Source organism: Oncorhynchus clarkii, chromosome 6 (genome assembly GCF_045791955.1).
Source record: "Oncorhynchus clarkii lewisi isolate Uvic-CL-2024 chromosome 6, UVic_Ocla_1.0, whole genome shotgun sequence".
Classification (NCBI taxonomy): Eukaryota; Metazoa; Chordata; class Actinopteri; order Salmoniformes; family Salmonidae; genus Oncorhynchus; species Oncorhynchus clarkii.
Window position 1 is genome coordinate 54,411,569 of NC_092152.1, and position 17,423 is coordinate 54,428,991.

At 44.5% G+C, this 17,423-nt stretch overlaps 1 protein-coding gene across 1 annotated transcript in view; it reads right to left on the bottom strand.

Annotated features, from left to right (window-relative positions):
- LOC139411292 (neuron navigator 2-like) overlaps nucleotides 1–17,423 on the bottom strand; it is a 339,330-nt gene that overhangs the window by 85,592 nt on the left and 236,315 nt on the right. The window contains exons 2-3 of the mRNA XM_071157408.1: nucleotides 14,610–14,727; nucleotides 11,670–11,722 (exon numbers count right to left, since the gene is read on the bottom strand). Of these exons, the coding sequence (XP_071013509.1) occupies nucleotides 11,670–11,722; nucleotides 14,610–14,727 (171 nt within the window). The remainder of the gene's footprint in view (nucleotides 1–11,669; nucleotides 11,723–14,609; nucleotides 14,728–17,423) is intronic.

Here is a 17,423-nt window from a genome sequence, read left to right on the forward strand (position 1 = left end):
GATATACCCCTGACCCAAATACCCCTGGTACTGAGGGGGTAAAAATAAGATGCTTCTGGCTAAATAAAAACACCTGCAGAGAGATCAGTACTCATGCATTTTAGAAAACATGTTTAATCTGTACTCAAACCGGGGATTGATTCAGAATGTCAACTTTGGGAATTCCAGTGTAGTGCGGGAAAACTGAGAACTCATCTAACTGTTGGAATGGAAAATTGAACGAGGGAGACACCGGTGCTTTGACAAGGAGTTCTCTACTTTAAACACAACCGCCTATCTTCCCCTCCTCCTCTCATGTCCTTCTATCCTTTTCTACTTTTCTCGTATTCCCCCTCACCCTCTCCTGTCCCGCCTTCTCTCCTGGGCTCTCCGCTCCTTTCTCTCCTCTGTTCTGATCAGGCAGTGCTCCTCTCATCAACGGTGTGCATGATTAATCAACCTTGAGTAAATACAGTCTGGTTATTCATTAGAGTGTAATAAAGCCACTGAGTCAATAGGTGTTGTGCCTCGCTTTGACGTCATGGGGACAACACAGGTAACCGTGATGGAGTATATAAAGTTGAAGTCGGAAGTTTACATACACTTAGGTTGGAGTCATTAAAACTCGCTTTTCAACCACTCCACAATTTTCTTTTTAACAAACTATAGTTTTGGCAAGTCGGTTAGGACATCTACTTTGTGCATGACACAAGTGATGTTTCCAACAATTATTTACAGACAGATTATTTCACTGTATCATAATTCCAGTGGGTCAGAAGTTTACATACACTAAGTTGACTGTGCAACCGTCATACCACTCAGGAAGGAGACGAGTTCTGTCTCCTAGAGATGAACGTACTTTGGTGCGAAAAGTGCAAATCAATCCCAGAACAACAGCAAAGGACCTTGTGAAGATGCTGGAGGAAACAGGTACAAAAGTATCTACAGTATATCCACAGAAAAACGAGTCCTATATCAACATAACCTGAGAGGCCGCTCAGTAAGGAAGAAGCCCGGCATAAAAAAGCTAGACTACGGTTTGCAACTGCACATGGGGACAAATTCTTATTTTTTTGAGAAATGTCCTCTGGTCTGATGAAACAAAAATAGAACTGCTTGGCCATAATGACCATCGTTATGTTTGGAGGAAAAAGGGGGGGGCCTGCAAGCCGAAGAACACCATCCCAACCGTGAAGCACGGGGGTGGCAGAATCATGTTGTAGGGATGCTTTGCTGCAGGAGGGGCGGGTGCACTTTACAAAATAGATGGCATCATGATGATAGAAAATGATGTGGATATATTGAAGCAACATCTCAAGACATCAGTCAGGAAGTTAAAGCTTGGTCGCAAATGGTTTTCCAAATGGACAATGACCCCAAGCATACTTCCAAAGTGGTGGCAAAATGGCTTAAGATCAACAATCAAAAGTCAAGGTATTGGAGTGGCCATCACAAAGCCCTGACCTCAATCCTATACAACATTTGTGGGCAGAACTGAAAAAGCGTGTGCGAGCATGGAGGCCTACAAACCTGACTCAGTTACGGAATGGGCCAAACTTCACCCAACTTATTGTGGGAAGCATGTGGAAGCCTACCCGAAACGTTTGACCCAAGTTAAACAATTTAAAGGCAATGCTACCAAATACTAATTGAGTGTATGTAAACTTCTGACCCACTGGGAATGTGATGAAAGAAATAAAAGCTGAAATAAGAAATTCTGTCTACTATTGTTCTGACATTTCACATTCTTAAAATAAAGCGGTGATCCTAATCTAAGACAGGGAATTTTTACTAGGATTAAATGTCAGGAATTGTGAAAAATGTATTTGTGAGTTTAAATGTATATGGCTAAGGTGCATGTAAACTTCCGACTTCAACTGTAAGTCTCTCCCTCTCCAACCTATACACTAAACACACACTAGACGTGTCACAGACGTGTCACAGACGTGTCACAGACGTGTCACAGACACAGATAATCTAACCCTGCAGGTAGATTGAACACTAGACATGTCACAGACGTGTCACAGACACAGATAATCTAACCCTGCAGGTAGATTGAACACTAGACGTGTCACAGACGTGTCACAGACACAGATAATCTAACCCTGCAGGTAGATTGAACACTAGACATGTCACAGACGTGTCACAGACACAGATAATCTAACCCTGCAGGTAGATTGAACACTAGACATGTCACAGACGTGTCACAGACACAGATAATCTAACCCTGCAGGTAGATTGAACACTAGACATGTCACAGACGTGTCACAGACACAGATAATCTAACCCTGCAGGTAGATTAAACACTAGACATGTCACAGACGTGTCACAGACACAGATAATCTAACCCTGCAGGTAGATTGAACACTGGACATGTCACAGACGTGTCACAGACACAGATAATCTAACCCTGCAGGTAGATTGAACACTAGACATGTCACAGACGTGTCACAGACACAGATAATCTAACCCTGCAGGTAGATTGAACACTGGACATGTCACAGACGTGTCACAGACACAGATAATCTAACCCTGCAGGTAGATTGAACACTAGACATGTCACAGACGTGTCACAGACACAGATAATCTAACCCTGCAGGTAGATTGAACACTGGACATGTCACAGACGTGTCACAGACACAGATAATCTAACCCTGCAGGTAGATTGAACACTGGACATGTCACAGACGTGTCACAGACACAGATAATCTAACCCTGCAGGTAGATTGAACACTGGACATGTCACAGACGTGTCACAGACACAGATAATCTAACCCTGCAGGTAGATTGAACACTGGACGTGTCACAGACGTGTCACAGACACAGATAATCTAACCCTGCAGGTAGATTGAACACTAGACATGTCACAGACGTGTCACAGACACAGATAATCTAACCCTGCAGGTAGATTGAACACTAGACATGTCACAGACGTGTCACAGACACAGATAATCTAACCCTGCAGGTAGATTGAACACTAGACATGTCACAGACGTGTCACAGACACAGATAATCTAACCCTGCAGGTAGATTGAACACTAGACATGTCACAGACGTGTCACAGACACAGATAATCTAACCCTGCAGGTAGATTGAACACTAGACATGTCACAGACGTGTCACAGACACAGATAATCTAACCCTGCAGGTAGATTGAACACTAGACATGTCACAGACGTGTCACAGACACAGATAATCTAACCCTGCAGGTAGATTGAACACTAGACATGTCACAGACGTGTCACAGACACAGATAATCTAACCCTGCAGGTAGATTGAACACTAGACATGTCACAGACGTGTCACAGACACAGATAATCTAACCCTGCAGGTAGATTGAACACTAGACATGTCACAGACGTGTCACAGACACAGATAATCTAACCCTGCAGGTAGATTGAACACTAGACATGTCACAGACGTGTCACAGACACAGATAATCTAACCCTGCAGGTAGATTGAACACTAGACATGTCACAGACGTGTCACAGACACAGATAATCTAACCCTGCAGGTAGATTGAACACTAGACATGTCACAGACGTGTCACAGACACAGATAATCTAACCCTGCAGGTAGATTGAACACTAGACATGTCACAGACACAGATAATCTAACCCTGCAGGTAGATTGAACACTAGACATGTCACAGACGTGTCACAGACACAGATAATCTAACCCTGCAGGTAGATTGAACACTGGACATGTCACAGACGTGTCACAGACACAGATAATCTAACCCTGCAGGTAGATTGAACACTAGACATGTCACAGACGTGTCACAGACACAGATAATCTAACCCTGCAGGTAGATTGAACACTAGACATGTCACAGACGTGTCACAGACACAGATAATCTAACCCTGCAGGTAGATTGAACACTAGACATGTCACAGACACAGACACAGATAATCTAACCCTGCAGGTAGATTGAACACTAGACATGTCACAGACGTGTCACAGACACAGATAATCTAACCCTGCAGGTAGATTGAACACTGGACATGTCACAGACGTGTCACAGACACAGATAATCTAACCCTGCAGGTAGATTGAACACTAGACATGTCACAGACGTGTCACAGACACAGATAATCTAACCCTGCAGGTAGATTGAACACTAGACATGTCACAGACGTGTCACAGACACAGATAATCTAACCCTGCAGGTAGATTGAACACTAGACATGTCACAGACGTGTCACAGACACAGATAATCTAACCCTGCAGGTAGATTGAACACTAGACATGTCACAGACGTGTCACAGACACAGATAATCTAACCCTGCAGGTAGATTGAACACTAGACATGTCACAGACGTGTCACAGACACAGATAATCTAACCCTGCAGGTAGATTGAACACTAGACATGTCACAGACGTGTCACAGACACAGATAATCTAACCCTGCAGGTAGATTGAACACTAGACATGTCACAGACGTGTCACAGACACAGATAATCTAACCCTGCAGGTAGATTGAACACTAGACATGTCACAGACGTGTCACAGACACAGATAATCTAACCCTGCAGGTAGATTGAACACTAGACATGTCACAGACGTGTCACAGACACAGATAATCTAACCCTGCAGGTAGATTGAACACTAGACATGTCACAGACGTGTCACAGACACAGATAATCTAACCCTGCAGGTAGATTGAACACTAGACATGTCACAGACGTGTCACAGACACAGATAATCTAACCCTGCAGGTAGATTGAACACTAGACATGTCACAGACGTGTCACAGACACAGATAATCTAACCCTGCAGGTAGATTGAACACTGGACATGTCACAGACGTGTCACAGACACAGATAATCTAACCCTGCAGGTAGATTGAACACTAGACATGTCACAGACGTGTCACAGACACAGATAATCTAACCCTGCAGGTAGATTGAACACTAGACATGTCACAGACGTGTCACAGACACAGATAATCTAACCCTGCAGGTAGATTGAACACTAGACATGTCACAGACGTGTCACAGACACAGATAATCTAACCCTGCAGGTAGATTGAACACTGGACAGAAGCAGTACTCAAATTACACTGCAACTGAATGACTTGCAATCCCACATTTTATAGAAACAGGCCCAGTTATATGGCCACCTTGGGAAGCAACAATAATTAGATAACTCAATCAACAACAATGAGAAATTACACTGCCTAAAAAAATGACCATTATTTTTACAAAATAATACAGAATACCAACCGTCGTCACAGCAAAATACAACTTTCAAAAGCAAGATACAATTCTAACATGTCCGTAGAGTTTCCTCTTACCTAGAAAGTTCTCTGGAACCTGTCTTGATGGCATGAACACAGCAAATACAGTATCACACTAACCACTGTTCTATTGTACTGGGCCTCTCTCTCAGACACACACACCTCTCTCTAAGGCTGTCATCACATGCTGGGTCTCAGCCAGCCAGCAGCACAGTAGGGCCGGCCCTGCAACTGCACTATGAACAAACACTGTTTTTTTTACACCACAGAGAATCTATTGTTTGTTTGTGTGTGTGTGTGTGTGTGTGTGTGTGTGTGTGTGTGTGTGTGTGTGTGTGTGTGTGTGTGTGTGTGTGTGTGTGTGTGTGTGTGTGTGTGTGTGTGTGTGTGTGTACGCCCCCTCACCGGAAGAAGCTTTGTTTATGTCTTAAGGAATCCTGGCTTGTGGCATGACTGAGTCGGTGCCTGTCTGTTTCTCCTCCCGCCTTTCACACTCTCAAGACAGTTTCACTGAGACCACCTCGCCTGTGAACCAAGGTGACACTAACCCCGTACATACCTCTCTCGCTTCACGGTACCCTTACATTGTGGGTTTTAGAGAGGCAGCAACCCTGTAGTCGGTCAACACAACGCAATAACACAACTTTAACATACAGCCGTGGCCCAACGTTTTGAGAACGACACAAATATCAATTTCCTGCAACGTTTGCGGCTTGCTTCAGTGTCTTTAGATATTTTTGTCAGATGTTACTGTTGAATACTGAAGTATAATTACAAGCATTTCATTTCAAGTGTCAAAGGCTTTTATTGACAATTACATGAAGTTGATGCAAAGAGTCAATATTTGCATTGTTGACCCTTCTTTTTCAAGACCTCTGCAATCCGCCCTGGCATGCTGTCAATTAACTTCTGGGCCACATCCTGACTGATGGCAGCCCATTCTTGCATAATCAATGCTTGGAGTTTGTCAGAGTTTGTGGGTTTTTGTTTGTCCACCTGCCTCCTGAGGATTGACCACAAGTTCTCAATGGGATTAAGGTCTGGGGAGTTTCCTGGCCATGGACCCAAAATATCGATGTTTTGTTCCCCGAGCCACTTAGTTATCACTTTTTCCTTATGGCAAGGTGCTCCATCATGCTGGATAAGGCATTGTTCGTCACCAAACTGTTCCTGGATGGTTGGGAGAAGTTGCTCTCGGAGGATGTGTTGGTACCATTCTTTATTTATGGCTGTGTTCTTAGGCAAAATTGTGAGTGAGCCCACTCCCTTGGCTGAGAAGCAACCCCACACATGAATGGCCTCAGGATGCTTTATTGTTGGAATGACACAGGACTGATGGTAGCGCTCACATTGTCTTCTCCGGACAAGCTTTTTTCCGGATGCCCCAACCAATATGAAAGGGGATTCAGAGAAAATTACTTTACCCCAGTCCTCAGCAGTCCAATCCCTGTACCTTTTGCAGAATATCAGTCTGTCCCTGATGTTTTTCCTGGAGAGAAGTGGCTTCTTTGCTGCCCTTCTTGACAGCAGGCCATCCTCCAAAAGTATTTGCCTCACTGTGCATGCAGATGCACTCACACCTGTCTGCTGCCATTCCTGAGCAAGCTCTGTACTGGTGGTGCCCCAATCCCGCAGCTGAATCAACTTTAGGAGACGGTCCTGGCACTTGCTGGACTTTCTTGGGCGCCCTGAAGCCTTCTTCACAACAATTGAACCGCTCTGCTTGAAGTTCTTGATGATCCGATAAATGGTTGATTTAGCAGCAATCTTAGTGGCTGCAATATCCTTGCCTGTGAAGCCCTTTTTGTGCAAAGCAATGATGACGGCACGTGTTTCCTTGCAGGTAGCCATGGTTGACAGAGGAAGAACAATGATTCCAAGCACCACCCTCCTTTTGAAGCTTCCAGTCTGTTATTCGAACTCAATCAGCATGACAGAGTGATCTCCAGCCTAATCCTCGTCAACAGCTGGTCCTTTTGTGGCAGGGAAATGTTTTTTGGTGATTCAATTCATTTGCATGGCAAAGAGGGACTTTGCAATTAATTGCAATTCCTCTGATCACTCTTCATAACATCCTGCAGTATATGCAAATTGCCATCACACAAACTGAGGCAGCAGACTTTGTGAAAATGTAAATCTGAGTCATTCTCAAAACTTTTGGCCACGACTGTACTGTACCTCCTGATGTAATTCAACTAGACAGTTTCATAGTGTTACACAACTACCTTCTTTGAAAGCTGCTAGTACTGGCGCCCAAGTGGCAAGTAACCCAACACACACAACACACAAAAAAACAAACCAATAGCACCAATACTACAGCACTTTACAGTGAAACAATCAAACTGAACGCAGTCTAGATACAGCAGAGGACACAGAGCGACAAGAAACTAAGTAAATACACAATTCTCTACCCGCAGAGAAGAAGGTGAGGAGGAGAGCCGGATGACAGTATGGGCGCTAACCCAATCAGTGGCTCCAGCCGATACCTTGTGGTCAAACGGGTGACACTCCTCCATACGGGGTTGCCGAGCAACAATACGCAGCGCGGTACCTGTGATTGCTCTGCACTCGCATCTGATTACATGGAGTTCGGGCCAGCTGATACAATTAGGTATAACACTCACACACACACACGTGTGCACACACGTTAGCTGAAGGAGGTATCCCCCTAGCTGTCACACACCTGACTACACACTAACTTCAGACAGTATCCTGCTTCCCCTATTAATTTCTGGGGACTCACATTATCAATCAATACAATCTAGATGATCATATACTACGTGAATATAGTAGTCATATAATCTATGAACGACCATGGCCTTAGTACTGAACCGTTGGGGACATGGAAGGAGCGTCAGTCGTGATAACCTGACGCCGTATATAACATAATTTCATTTAAGTCAAACGCTGGCTGGTCAGGCTTACAGCCGCCATGGCCGTGAGTGGCACCTGAAGGTGAGACACGGGTTGAAGTTGAGAACGGACAATGCCTTGATGCAAAGGAGAAAACGCCATTTGACGTTCTCCGAGGGCTTATGAAGCCTCCTAAGGCCTCGTTTTCATCATCCCCCAGTCAGAGAGGCCTACTTGGGAAGACGGGTCTGAATTGGTTTCGACCTGTATGGAGCTAGTAGTAACGTTTGTTCCCAGCAGAGGAGAGAAGCAGATCTCTCGGGAACTCGAGCCAAACTGAGGGCGAAACAGGAAGTTGGAAATAAAATATTGTGACCCAGAAACACGACACGCACAGCAATTAAACAATACACACCAATACATATACCCGAACAACAGAACAGTGTGTGTGTGTGAAACACAAATGTATCCCTCCACAGCAAGAAGAACAGACCTAAAGCACTTCAGGGGATATGTGAGTGGGGTTGCAGTAGGGGGAGCGTCCTGTGTGGTTTTAGCACCTCTGTGTCACCACTACCCCAATGGCAGCATGTCACTGCGAAAGCTACGGTTATGTCCTGGGTGGCAAGGGTATGAGCCTGGGAGGGACTAGCGGTACAAGGGTGTGCATGTGTGTGTGTGTGTGTGTGTTGGTGGTGGTGGGGGGGCGCGGTCTGGCTAGCAGCCTAAATTAGCCTTCAACTGGCACACTGGCCCAATTTACAACCCTCCACATTCAGAGGAGGGATACCGGCTAGTTTCCCATTGCAGTAAAAAAAAAAAAAAAAACTGAAATCACAAGCAGTATGATTGAATACGAAATGTGCAAATGTAAGGTAAAATGTATAAGCACTGACAAAATGTCTAATTCCAAGATGTGTTAATTGTTTGGAGCGTGACAAGTGCAGTGAAAATATTTGTATCAGAACAACCAGTAAGTGAAACAACAGATAGCATACCGGAAACGCTTGCCTTCAGCCCGGTTTCAAGCTAAGATGCGAGTACTATAAATGTAGGGCGGTGCCGACAAAATGAAATCTTAGCCGACCTGAAAGTTGTCAATCGATGGTTGTCAATCGATTGATCAACATTTTTACAGTGTATATCGACACACTCTGTGTGTTTTAATAAGATCAATGATATGCACTGAGCTTGTTTGACGCTTTAAGTTCCGTTTTTGATGAAATAACACACAAATGACTCAAGGGGGAGCCAGATAACCAGAAGGAAAAATAAACCTTAACCTGAACCCACCATTCTCCTCCTGCTCCTGTTGGCTTTCGCAGATTCTGCCATTGCTCTGCTTAAGTTGCCGGTAATAAGGCTACACGAGGAGTCGGCAACCTTGCTCATGTGGAATGTCAATTTACATGACCGTTTCTACCAATCTGCGTGCCAATTATGGTTTTTATATACACATGTGCGTGGGACAGTTTCATTTCATTTATAATAAAATCATTGTCATGTGATTCATCAAAATTCTATCCAAATCTAACTGAAAATGGTACAAACCTAAAAAAGTGACTTCTATTTGCCATTACCGACTATGTCAAAAAGAACCTACATAAAGCCAACAAAGAACAACATTGCATCCTGCAGGTAGAAAATATCCGAATGAACAAAAAACGTATCCTATAAATCACATTGGATATGCACGGCCTGTCTGCAACGAACTTAAAACATTGTATCAATGCGGAAGCTTGCGATGCAACGTCGTATAAAATATTCTGGGCCCTCAGAGTGGTGCTCGGGACAGACACAGCTGTTGGCTATTTGCGCAAGGGATAAGAAGCATTGCTTGACTTAGGCAGGAGCTCACCGGAGCTAAGTACCGGCACCTCAACTTTTCTTCTACTTGAGCTCCTGTTCCACTTAGAGAATATTAGCTCAAAAGTAATGTGGAGCTCCTGCACACTAAATATAAACAGTACCAGCACCCAAAATGACGACCAGAACCTACTTCAGTCCAAGTCAAGCACTGATTAGAAGTAATCAGGTAGGCCTGTTTTATGACGTTTCCACCGGGCGTGACATTTTTCCCTTTCAAGGTTGAGTGGTTATCGAAAGTGAGAGAGCTGGAAAGATTTTTCAAATACATTGATGAACATTCTCAACGGATTACTGTGAGATGCTCCACAGCTCATTAGTGGTGGTGCTTTTATGCCAATCAGAAATACTATCAGATCCCAAAATGGGCACATTTTTAGAGTGTATTCACGCCTTGACTTTTTCCTAATTTTGTTACGTTACAGCCTTATTCAAAAAAAAAAAAATCCTCATCAATCTACACACAATACCCCATAATGACAAAGCAAAAACAGTTTTTTTTAATTGTCTCATCGCGCACTAGCGACTCCTGTGGCGGGCCGGGCGCAGTGCACGCTGACCAGGTCGCCAGGTGCATGGTGTTTCCTCCGACACATTGGTGCGGCTGGCTTTCGGGTTGGATGCCGCGCCGTATTAAGAAGCAGTGCGGCTTGGTTGGGTTGTGTTTCGGAGGACGCATGGCTTTCGACCTTCGTCTCTCCCGAGCCTGTACGGGAGTTGTAGCGATGAGAGAAGATAGTAACTACTAACAAAAGGGATACCATGAAATTGGGGAGAAAAGGGGGGTACTTTATTTATTTTTTTACATAAAAAAATGTGGAAAAAGTAATGGACTCTGAATGATTTCCGAAGGCACTGTATATATATTTGCTACAGCTCGACTAAATAAAATCTTGGTCGACCAACAGCCTATCGACCAACAGCCAATTGACCAGTCGACTAATTGTGGTCAGCCCTTTCAAAATTAGACATTCTTTCAAACGCCCACCCCTAATAAACGCGTATATAAACGCAGACACAGATACACTCTCTCTCTCACACTCATGTGTTCTAATGTTAAACTGCCACAACAAACCACAATAAACACAGAAATGAATATACAGTAGAACTAAGCCTTTGCCTGGGAAAAGAGTATGCTTGCCAAAGCCCTCTCCAAAAGGGAATCCTTATACAGTATCCACAGCCATTACAACATCGCCCTGCTAACGATTTTATTGTCATCGTAACTTGAATTCTCCGTCTGGATTTTGTCCCCTTAGATAACATAAGTGGAGTTTTTATTTCTAGTAGTAATGTGATGAAGCGAGCTTGGTTCTCTTCCAGACACCAAACCTCAGTCTCTGGTGCTTCAAAGTGAGAGCCAATGGCCTGTCTATGGGCCAGACCTTTTTACAAAGACTGACCGCAAAGCCACACATTTAAAAATAACAGGAGTAATAGCCATAACCATTCAATTGGACCAATGTCTTCTGAGACAGAGCTAAATTCTCATTTCCTGCTTAAATAAGGCCCTGTATGTACGCACAGCTTATACACGCACAGCTTATACACTCTCAAGTGCACGCGCACGTGTGAGTCAACACACAAACACAGATGCTCTACTGTGGTGGACCAAGACATCAAAAGCTACTTTTTACTCCCCCCCCCCCCCCCCCCACACACACACACACAAGGATTATAACGTTATACTGCCAAACACACAAACCAATAGAAGGAAACCACCATCACTCACCATCTGAGAACGACTCTTAGGGCAGCCATTGATGTCTTCAATCTTCTCATTGGCTGAGAGAGAGAGAAAGAGAGAGAGTGAGAGAGAGAGAGAGAGAGAGAGAGAGAGAGAGAGAGAGAAGAAAAGGTGTTCTTAGTGGTATCCCTGGTTCTTACTCCAGGATGTTCCTACTCAGTGCCAGAGAGGGTGAGTGAGGAGAGCAGGCCTGTGACTGGGTAGAGAGGGTCACTGCCTCCTCTTTCTTCTGAGAGATGAAACCCAATCTAGTTATAGCAAATGTGCGTGGGGCCACTAGGGGCCACGCAGAGTTGGCTGGGAGAAGGGGTGTGTGTGGATCCCTCCCGTCCTTTAGAGGCCCAGCCCACAGCAGCTGAGACAAGATTGTCCTCTTTCAACACTACAGCCTGGTGGGGCCCACTGGGCATCTCCGCCACAGGAACCTGACTACCACCTACTGCAGGAAAATAAAGGGTTATCCCAGTGGGTCCAAACTTTGTGTCAGGTGGATAAACACTCTCACAAACACACACGCGCTTGCACATAAACACACCCTGTGGAATGTACACAGAACCAAAACATAAACACAACTTGTAAAGTGATGGTCCCATGTTTCATGAGCTGAAATAAAAGATCCCAGACATTTTCCATGAGCACACAGAGATTATTTCTCTCAAATGTTGTGCAAATAAATGTGTTTAGCTTTGCCAAGATAATGCGTCCACCTGACAGGTGTAGCGTATCAAGAAGCTGATTAAACAGCTTGATCATTTCACAGGTGCCCCTTGTGCTGGGTACAATAAAAGGCTACTCTACATGTGCAGTTTTGTCACACAACACAATGTCACAGGAATGTCCACCAGAGCTGTTGACAGAGAATTGAATGTTCATTTCTCTACCATAAGCCACCTCATATGTCGTTTTAAATAATTTGGCAGTACGTCCAACCGGCCTCACAAGTGAAGACCACGTGTATGGCATTGTGTGGATGAGCGGTTTGCTGATGTCAACCATTGTAGCGGTGGGGTTATGGTATGAGCAGGCATAAGCTACGGACAACGAACACAATTGCATTTTATCGATGGCAATTTAAATGCACAGAGATACCTTGACAAGATCCCAAAGCCCATTGTGAGGCCCATTTTTTTTAAAAAGGTATCTGTGACCAACAGATGCATATCTGCATTCCCAGTCATGTGAAATCCATAGATTAGGGCCTAATGAATTTATTTTAATTGACTGATTTCCTCATATGAACTGTAACTCACTCAAATCGTAGACATTTTTGCACGTTGGGTTTAAATTTTTGTTCCGTATATATTATGACTACTCTAAACCACACCCCACCAGTATCTGTCATTCGGTCCCCCCTGTTGTCTCCTACCAAAATAATGTGCTACTGATCCCAGCGGGGTCTCTGACTCTGTGTCACCGTGTCACTGTCCCCCTGCTTCACACCCACTAAGCTGCATGGTCAGATTTCAGTAGCAATTGTCTGGTGTGATATCCCCCCCCCCCCCATCTACATAGAGAGGGGGGAAGGAAACTATGAATGAACTGGTGAATGGGACACTCATATTGGGGATTGGAAGAGGGATAGAGCTCAGTTACATGACACCAGGATAGCAGTAGTCAGCTGTGTGGGGGGGAGGGGGGCGAGAGTGTCAAAAACAGCCCAGCGACATAGCCAGACAGACTTAGTCAATGAGTCAGCTGTAGACGACCTTTGCAATGAACACCGCCTCTGCTTTACCTCACCAACTTGTGCATGTCAGTGTGTGCGCGCTTGCTTGCGTGCATGTTTACAATAGCACGTGCCACTGTTTCTAACCCTACACTGTCCCCTTGGGATACATAGACTGCTGATGGTGAGAAATCGTGCTCTCTCTGGGGGGGGGGGGGTCTACTATATCAGGGGGACAGAAGACAACCCAGTCTGTGTCATAACAGGTCATCAAAGATGCATGCTTACGACAACGTGCATCCTTGATGATGCTCACTGTCCAGTGACTACAGAGATTCAATCTGAGCATCGGAAGACAAAGAGGAAGAGAACAGAGGACTCAGTGTCTCCAAAAACCCACCCATCCTGCCGTTGACGCGACAAAAATCCCCAAAAGATCCGTCTTCCGCTCTAAGGACCCGCTAGCCTACTCTGACTTTCAGAGAAGTAGTGAGAGAATGTGCGGAATTCATTTTTCATAATGATGAGGTTTTCCTTGTTCTCTACTCCAGATGCTAGTCTGAATTCTACGAAGAAGACGCTGGTCTACACAAATGTTGCATGACGTGGGACTATGATGTGTTCTGTACTAAATTATTCTTATTCCTAATTATATGTGTGCTCTACATTAGTATTGTGTGATGTTCTATATATGTTCTTCGATTTGAGGCAGTGTTTTGTATACAAAGAAATACAATACAGTTCTATAGAACTCTGGGAAGCAGAGGAGTGACGTCATTGGTCAGCTGATGTGACAGTGCTGTAACCTCAACCTCAGGGCACTGTCTCCCCCCTCTGTCCTCTTTTAAAGATGACAGGGCAGCTTGTGAAGTGGGGAAATTACAGGACTAAGGGGAGACATTACCTTACAAAACTTCCCTCAGTCAAACTTCTCTCTGACTGCGCCACTGTCAAATATTTCAGCGTTAAACTGAGCGATTTTCCTAACTCAATTGTGGAGAATAATAACTTCTTGATAATACGTTCATGATATTTTTTGTTGAAATGAATACTTTTATGAGGACAGTTCATCAGCAGTAGCATATACCATTATGGCGATTACTGTACAATTATACATTAGTATACATAGCGATACAACTTCAAAGATGTATAAACACGGTGTCTGCATGAGAAGTCTAGTCCATCAACTGAACTCATAAGCAGAAACAGTAATAACATGGCATCAAGAGAAGAGATGGCAAATAAAGTGTAGCCCTTACCGACAACCTGTATGATCTCCGCAAGCAGCACTCCGTCTGCGACGTCTGTTTGCAGGTCCTTGATAAGTCGCTTGTGTCCTGACTTGGCTAGGTAGTGGTTGGCCCAGTCCGTATAGATCTGTTCAGGACGCAAAACATCAGCGTCCGTTTATTAGACGCTCAGGGAACCGCTAATATAAAAAAGCGAAACACAACTCTTGCGCCTCCGCTTTTTAGAAGTCGGTGCGAGTGTTTAAAATCGCATAACACTTAAATAAATAAAAAGACAAATTACTCAAATTAAACACGTTTACGACTCAATTTTTTTTTTTAAATAACAACATGGTTGAATAGGACCCGTCCACCCCCTTTTCTTTCGTTGGGGGCGCAGAGCTGGCATATATCCGCGTGGTATTGAAATTGGGACCATTGTGCTCGGATAGCGCAGCAGCGACAGCAGACGGTCTCAATGAGGCGCTGACATCGCGAACTCGGGGACAGAAAAGGCCCTTCAAAGTGTGCGAGGGAGGGGTAGGGTTGAATTAAGCGTCTGAATAATCTGAATAGTTTCGTTTGTAATTGGTTGTTGCAGACAACTCTCTATCTCCTGCTCTCTCTCTCTCTCCCCAAGGCTGCTTGCCTCTCCCGGGTTGAAGGCCGGTGAGGGATGCATTTGAGTAAATAAAAAACCCAAGCAAGAGCAGAGGGAGAGAAAGACGCAAATGGTCGGAGAGAGAGATACCATCTCAAATTGAGATGGAAAATGTTGGTACCAAACAAAAGCACTGAAGTAAGGACACAGTCATGCCTAATTAGAAATAACAGCAATTTGGTTGGGAAGGGAATGCTGAAATAGATTCAGAAAATGTTTCTAAATAGTGTGTTTCATGTGGAAAGTTGTAAAAACAAGTTCAAAATCAAATTCTAAATACAAATCTGGAGTAACCGAAATAAGGCATCCCAATGAATCTGAGCAATGTTTTTCTGCTGCCATCACTTCAGTATTTCAAACAGCTAAATTAAGCATCACACACGCGCACATGCACACGTACACACAATGTGACCCCGGTTCTCTGTGTTTTTAAAGGTAAATAGACCTGGGGCCTATTCAGTGTTACTCATCATATGAATCACTGCTCTGAACGCTTCATTTCAAACATACACACGAAGAGCAAGGTTCAAGGACTGTTTTATGTCGGCTCCACATGCACGCTCTCTCTCCCTCTCTCTCTCTCTCTCGTTCTCATACACTCATACACACACACGCACGCACGCACGCACGCACGCACGCACGCACGCACACACACACACACACACACACACACACACACACACACACACACACACACACACACACACACACACACACACACACACACACACACGCACAGCTATAACATGGCTCAGACAGCGCTAACCAAGCCTTTAAGCAAAAGATAACACTCTCTCAAAACGCCGGGGGGGTTTTTGCAGTAAGAAAAGGAATGTGGGTGTGCTTTGAAGCAGTTTTCTGCAGCAGGTGAAATGAGGGGTTCGGGTGTAATTAAAAAGCAGGTAAAATGAGAAGCTGTCAATCATTGGAGCAGAACAGGAACCAGTCGGAGACCCCCTGAGGGTGGGAGGGGGCAGGTTTAAAGGGAGGAGGGGCAGTATGGTGGATTCAACCTATCCAGAGCCATGCTCAGGAGCTCATCTAGGCTCGTCATTGCTATTGGAGAAGAAACATAGGCCTAGTTGAACGACCCCCCCCCCCCCCCCCCCCCCCAATCGGTATTGTAAAATCCAATGTTAGACCAATAGCCCTTGACTTGAAAGTAAAGCTGGTAATATGTGTTAATTCTCTATGGGGATGAAATGCTGTAACATACTGTATCTGGGGAATATCAACCCGGTCAGCACAAGGCGTAGAAAATATGTTTAAAAAAAAACATATTTTCAACCAAAACAATGTATTTTCATTATTGACACCAATCGACGATTGACACCAAAGGTTAAAGGATACAGCGGATGTCATGGCTTATTGAACAGGAACAATAACAACCCATAGGACCTCTGACTTCAGATCAAAACATACCCCGAGGGTATATGAAGCAGTACGGGGCGCTGAGAATAGGGAACACAGAGGGAGGGAAAATGAAGAGGGAGAGAATCCTACTTTCAAAACTCTATATAGTGTAAGTTCCGGTGAAATCCTGCTCACTAAAACCAGAACACCACACATTAAAAGGCCTGTGCAGTCCAACCCACTTAAACTAATAACCTGTCAACTATTAGGGTTATTACCCCGTTGGCAAAGAAGCCCAAAACAGCACTTGACACACCAGAAGATGCCTTTGATCCGTGTCTGACGGCGCTGTCAGCCACTCTGGGACTTCTCCACATCACAGGGAAAAGCCCCTCTCTTACAGAACATATCTGATTATTCCTTAACTTCGCCAACTATAGGCACCAGTCGCACTGACAGCATCCCAACCCCCTAAACTAATATGTGTGTTCGTAATAGTAGAATAACCCATTTTAGTGTTGAGTTTGTAAATAAAGTCAGCGGGGGAAGACATGGACCTACAATGGCAAATAGGGGAAAAAGAGATGAGGTGATTTCCTATTTCATCAGTGTTGTGTTTGTTACACGTTAATCAATGATTCTTTCAAGGGGGGAAATCCCACATCAGCATCAGTCCCGAAAATTCCCAGTAATCCCACCCTCTCATCCCCGGATTGGGGTTATTTTGGGGGGAGCTGTAAATTGGTAAGAGGGACATTCCCCTCCTCAAGGGAATGCAACATGACACTGAGTGGCTGGGATCTGATTCATTCACATTCTCTGACCACTCA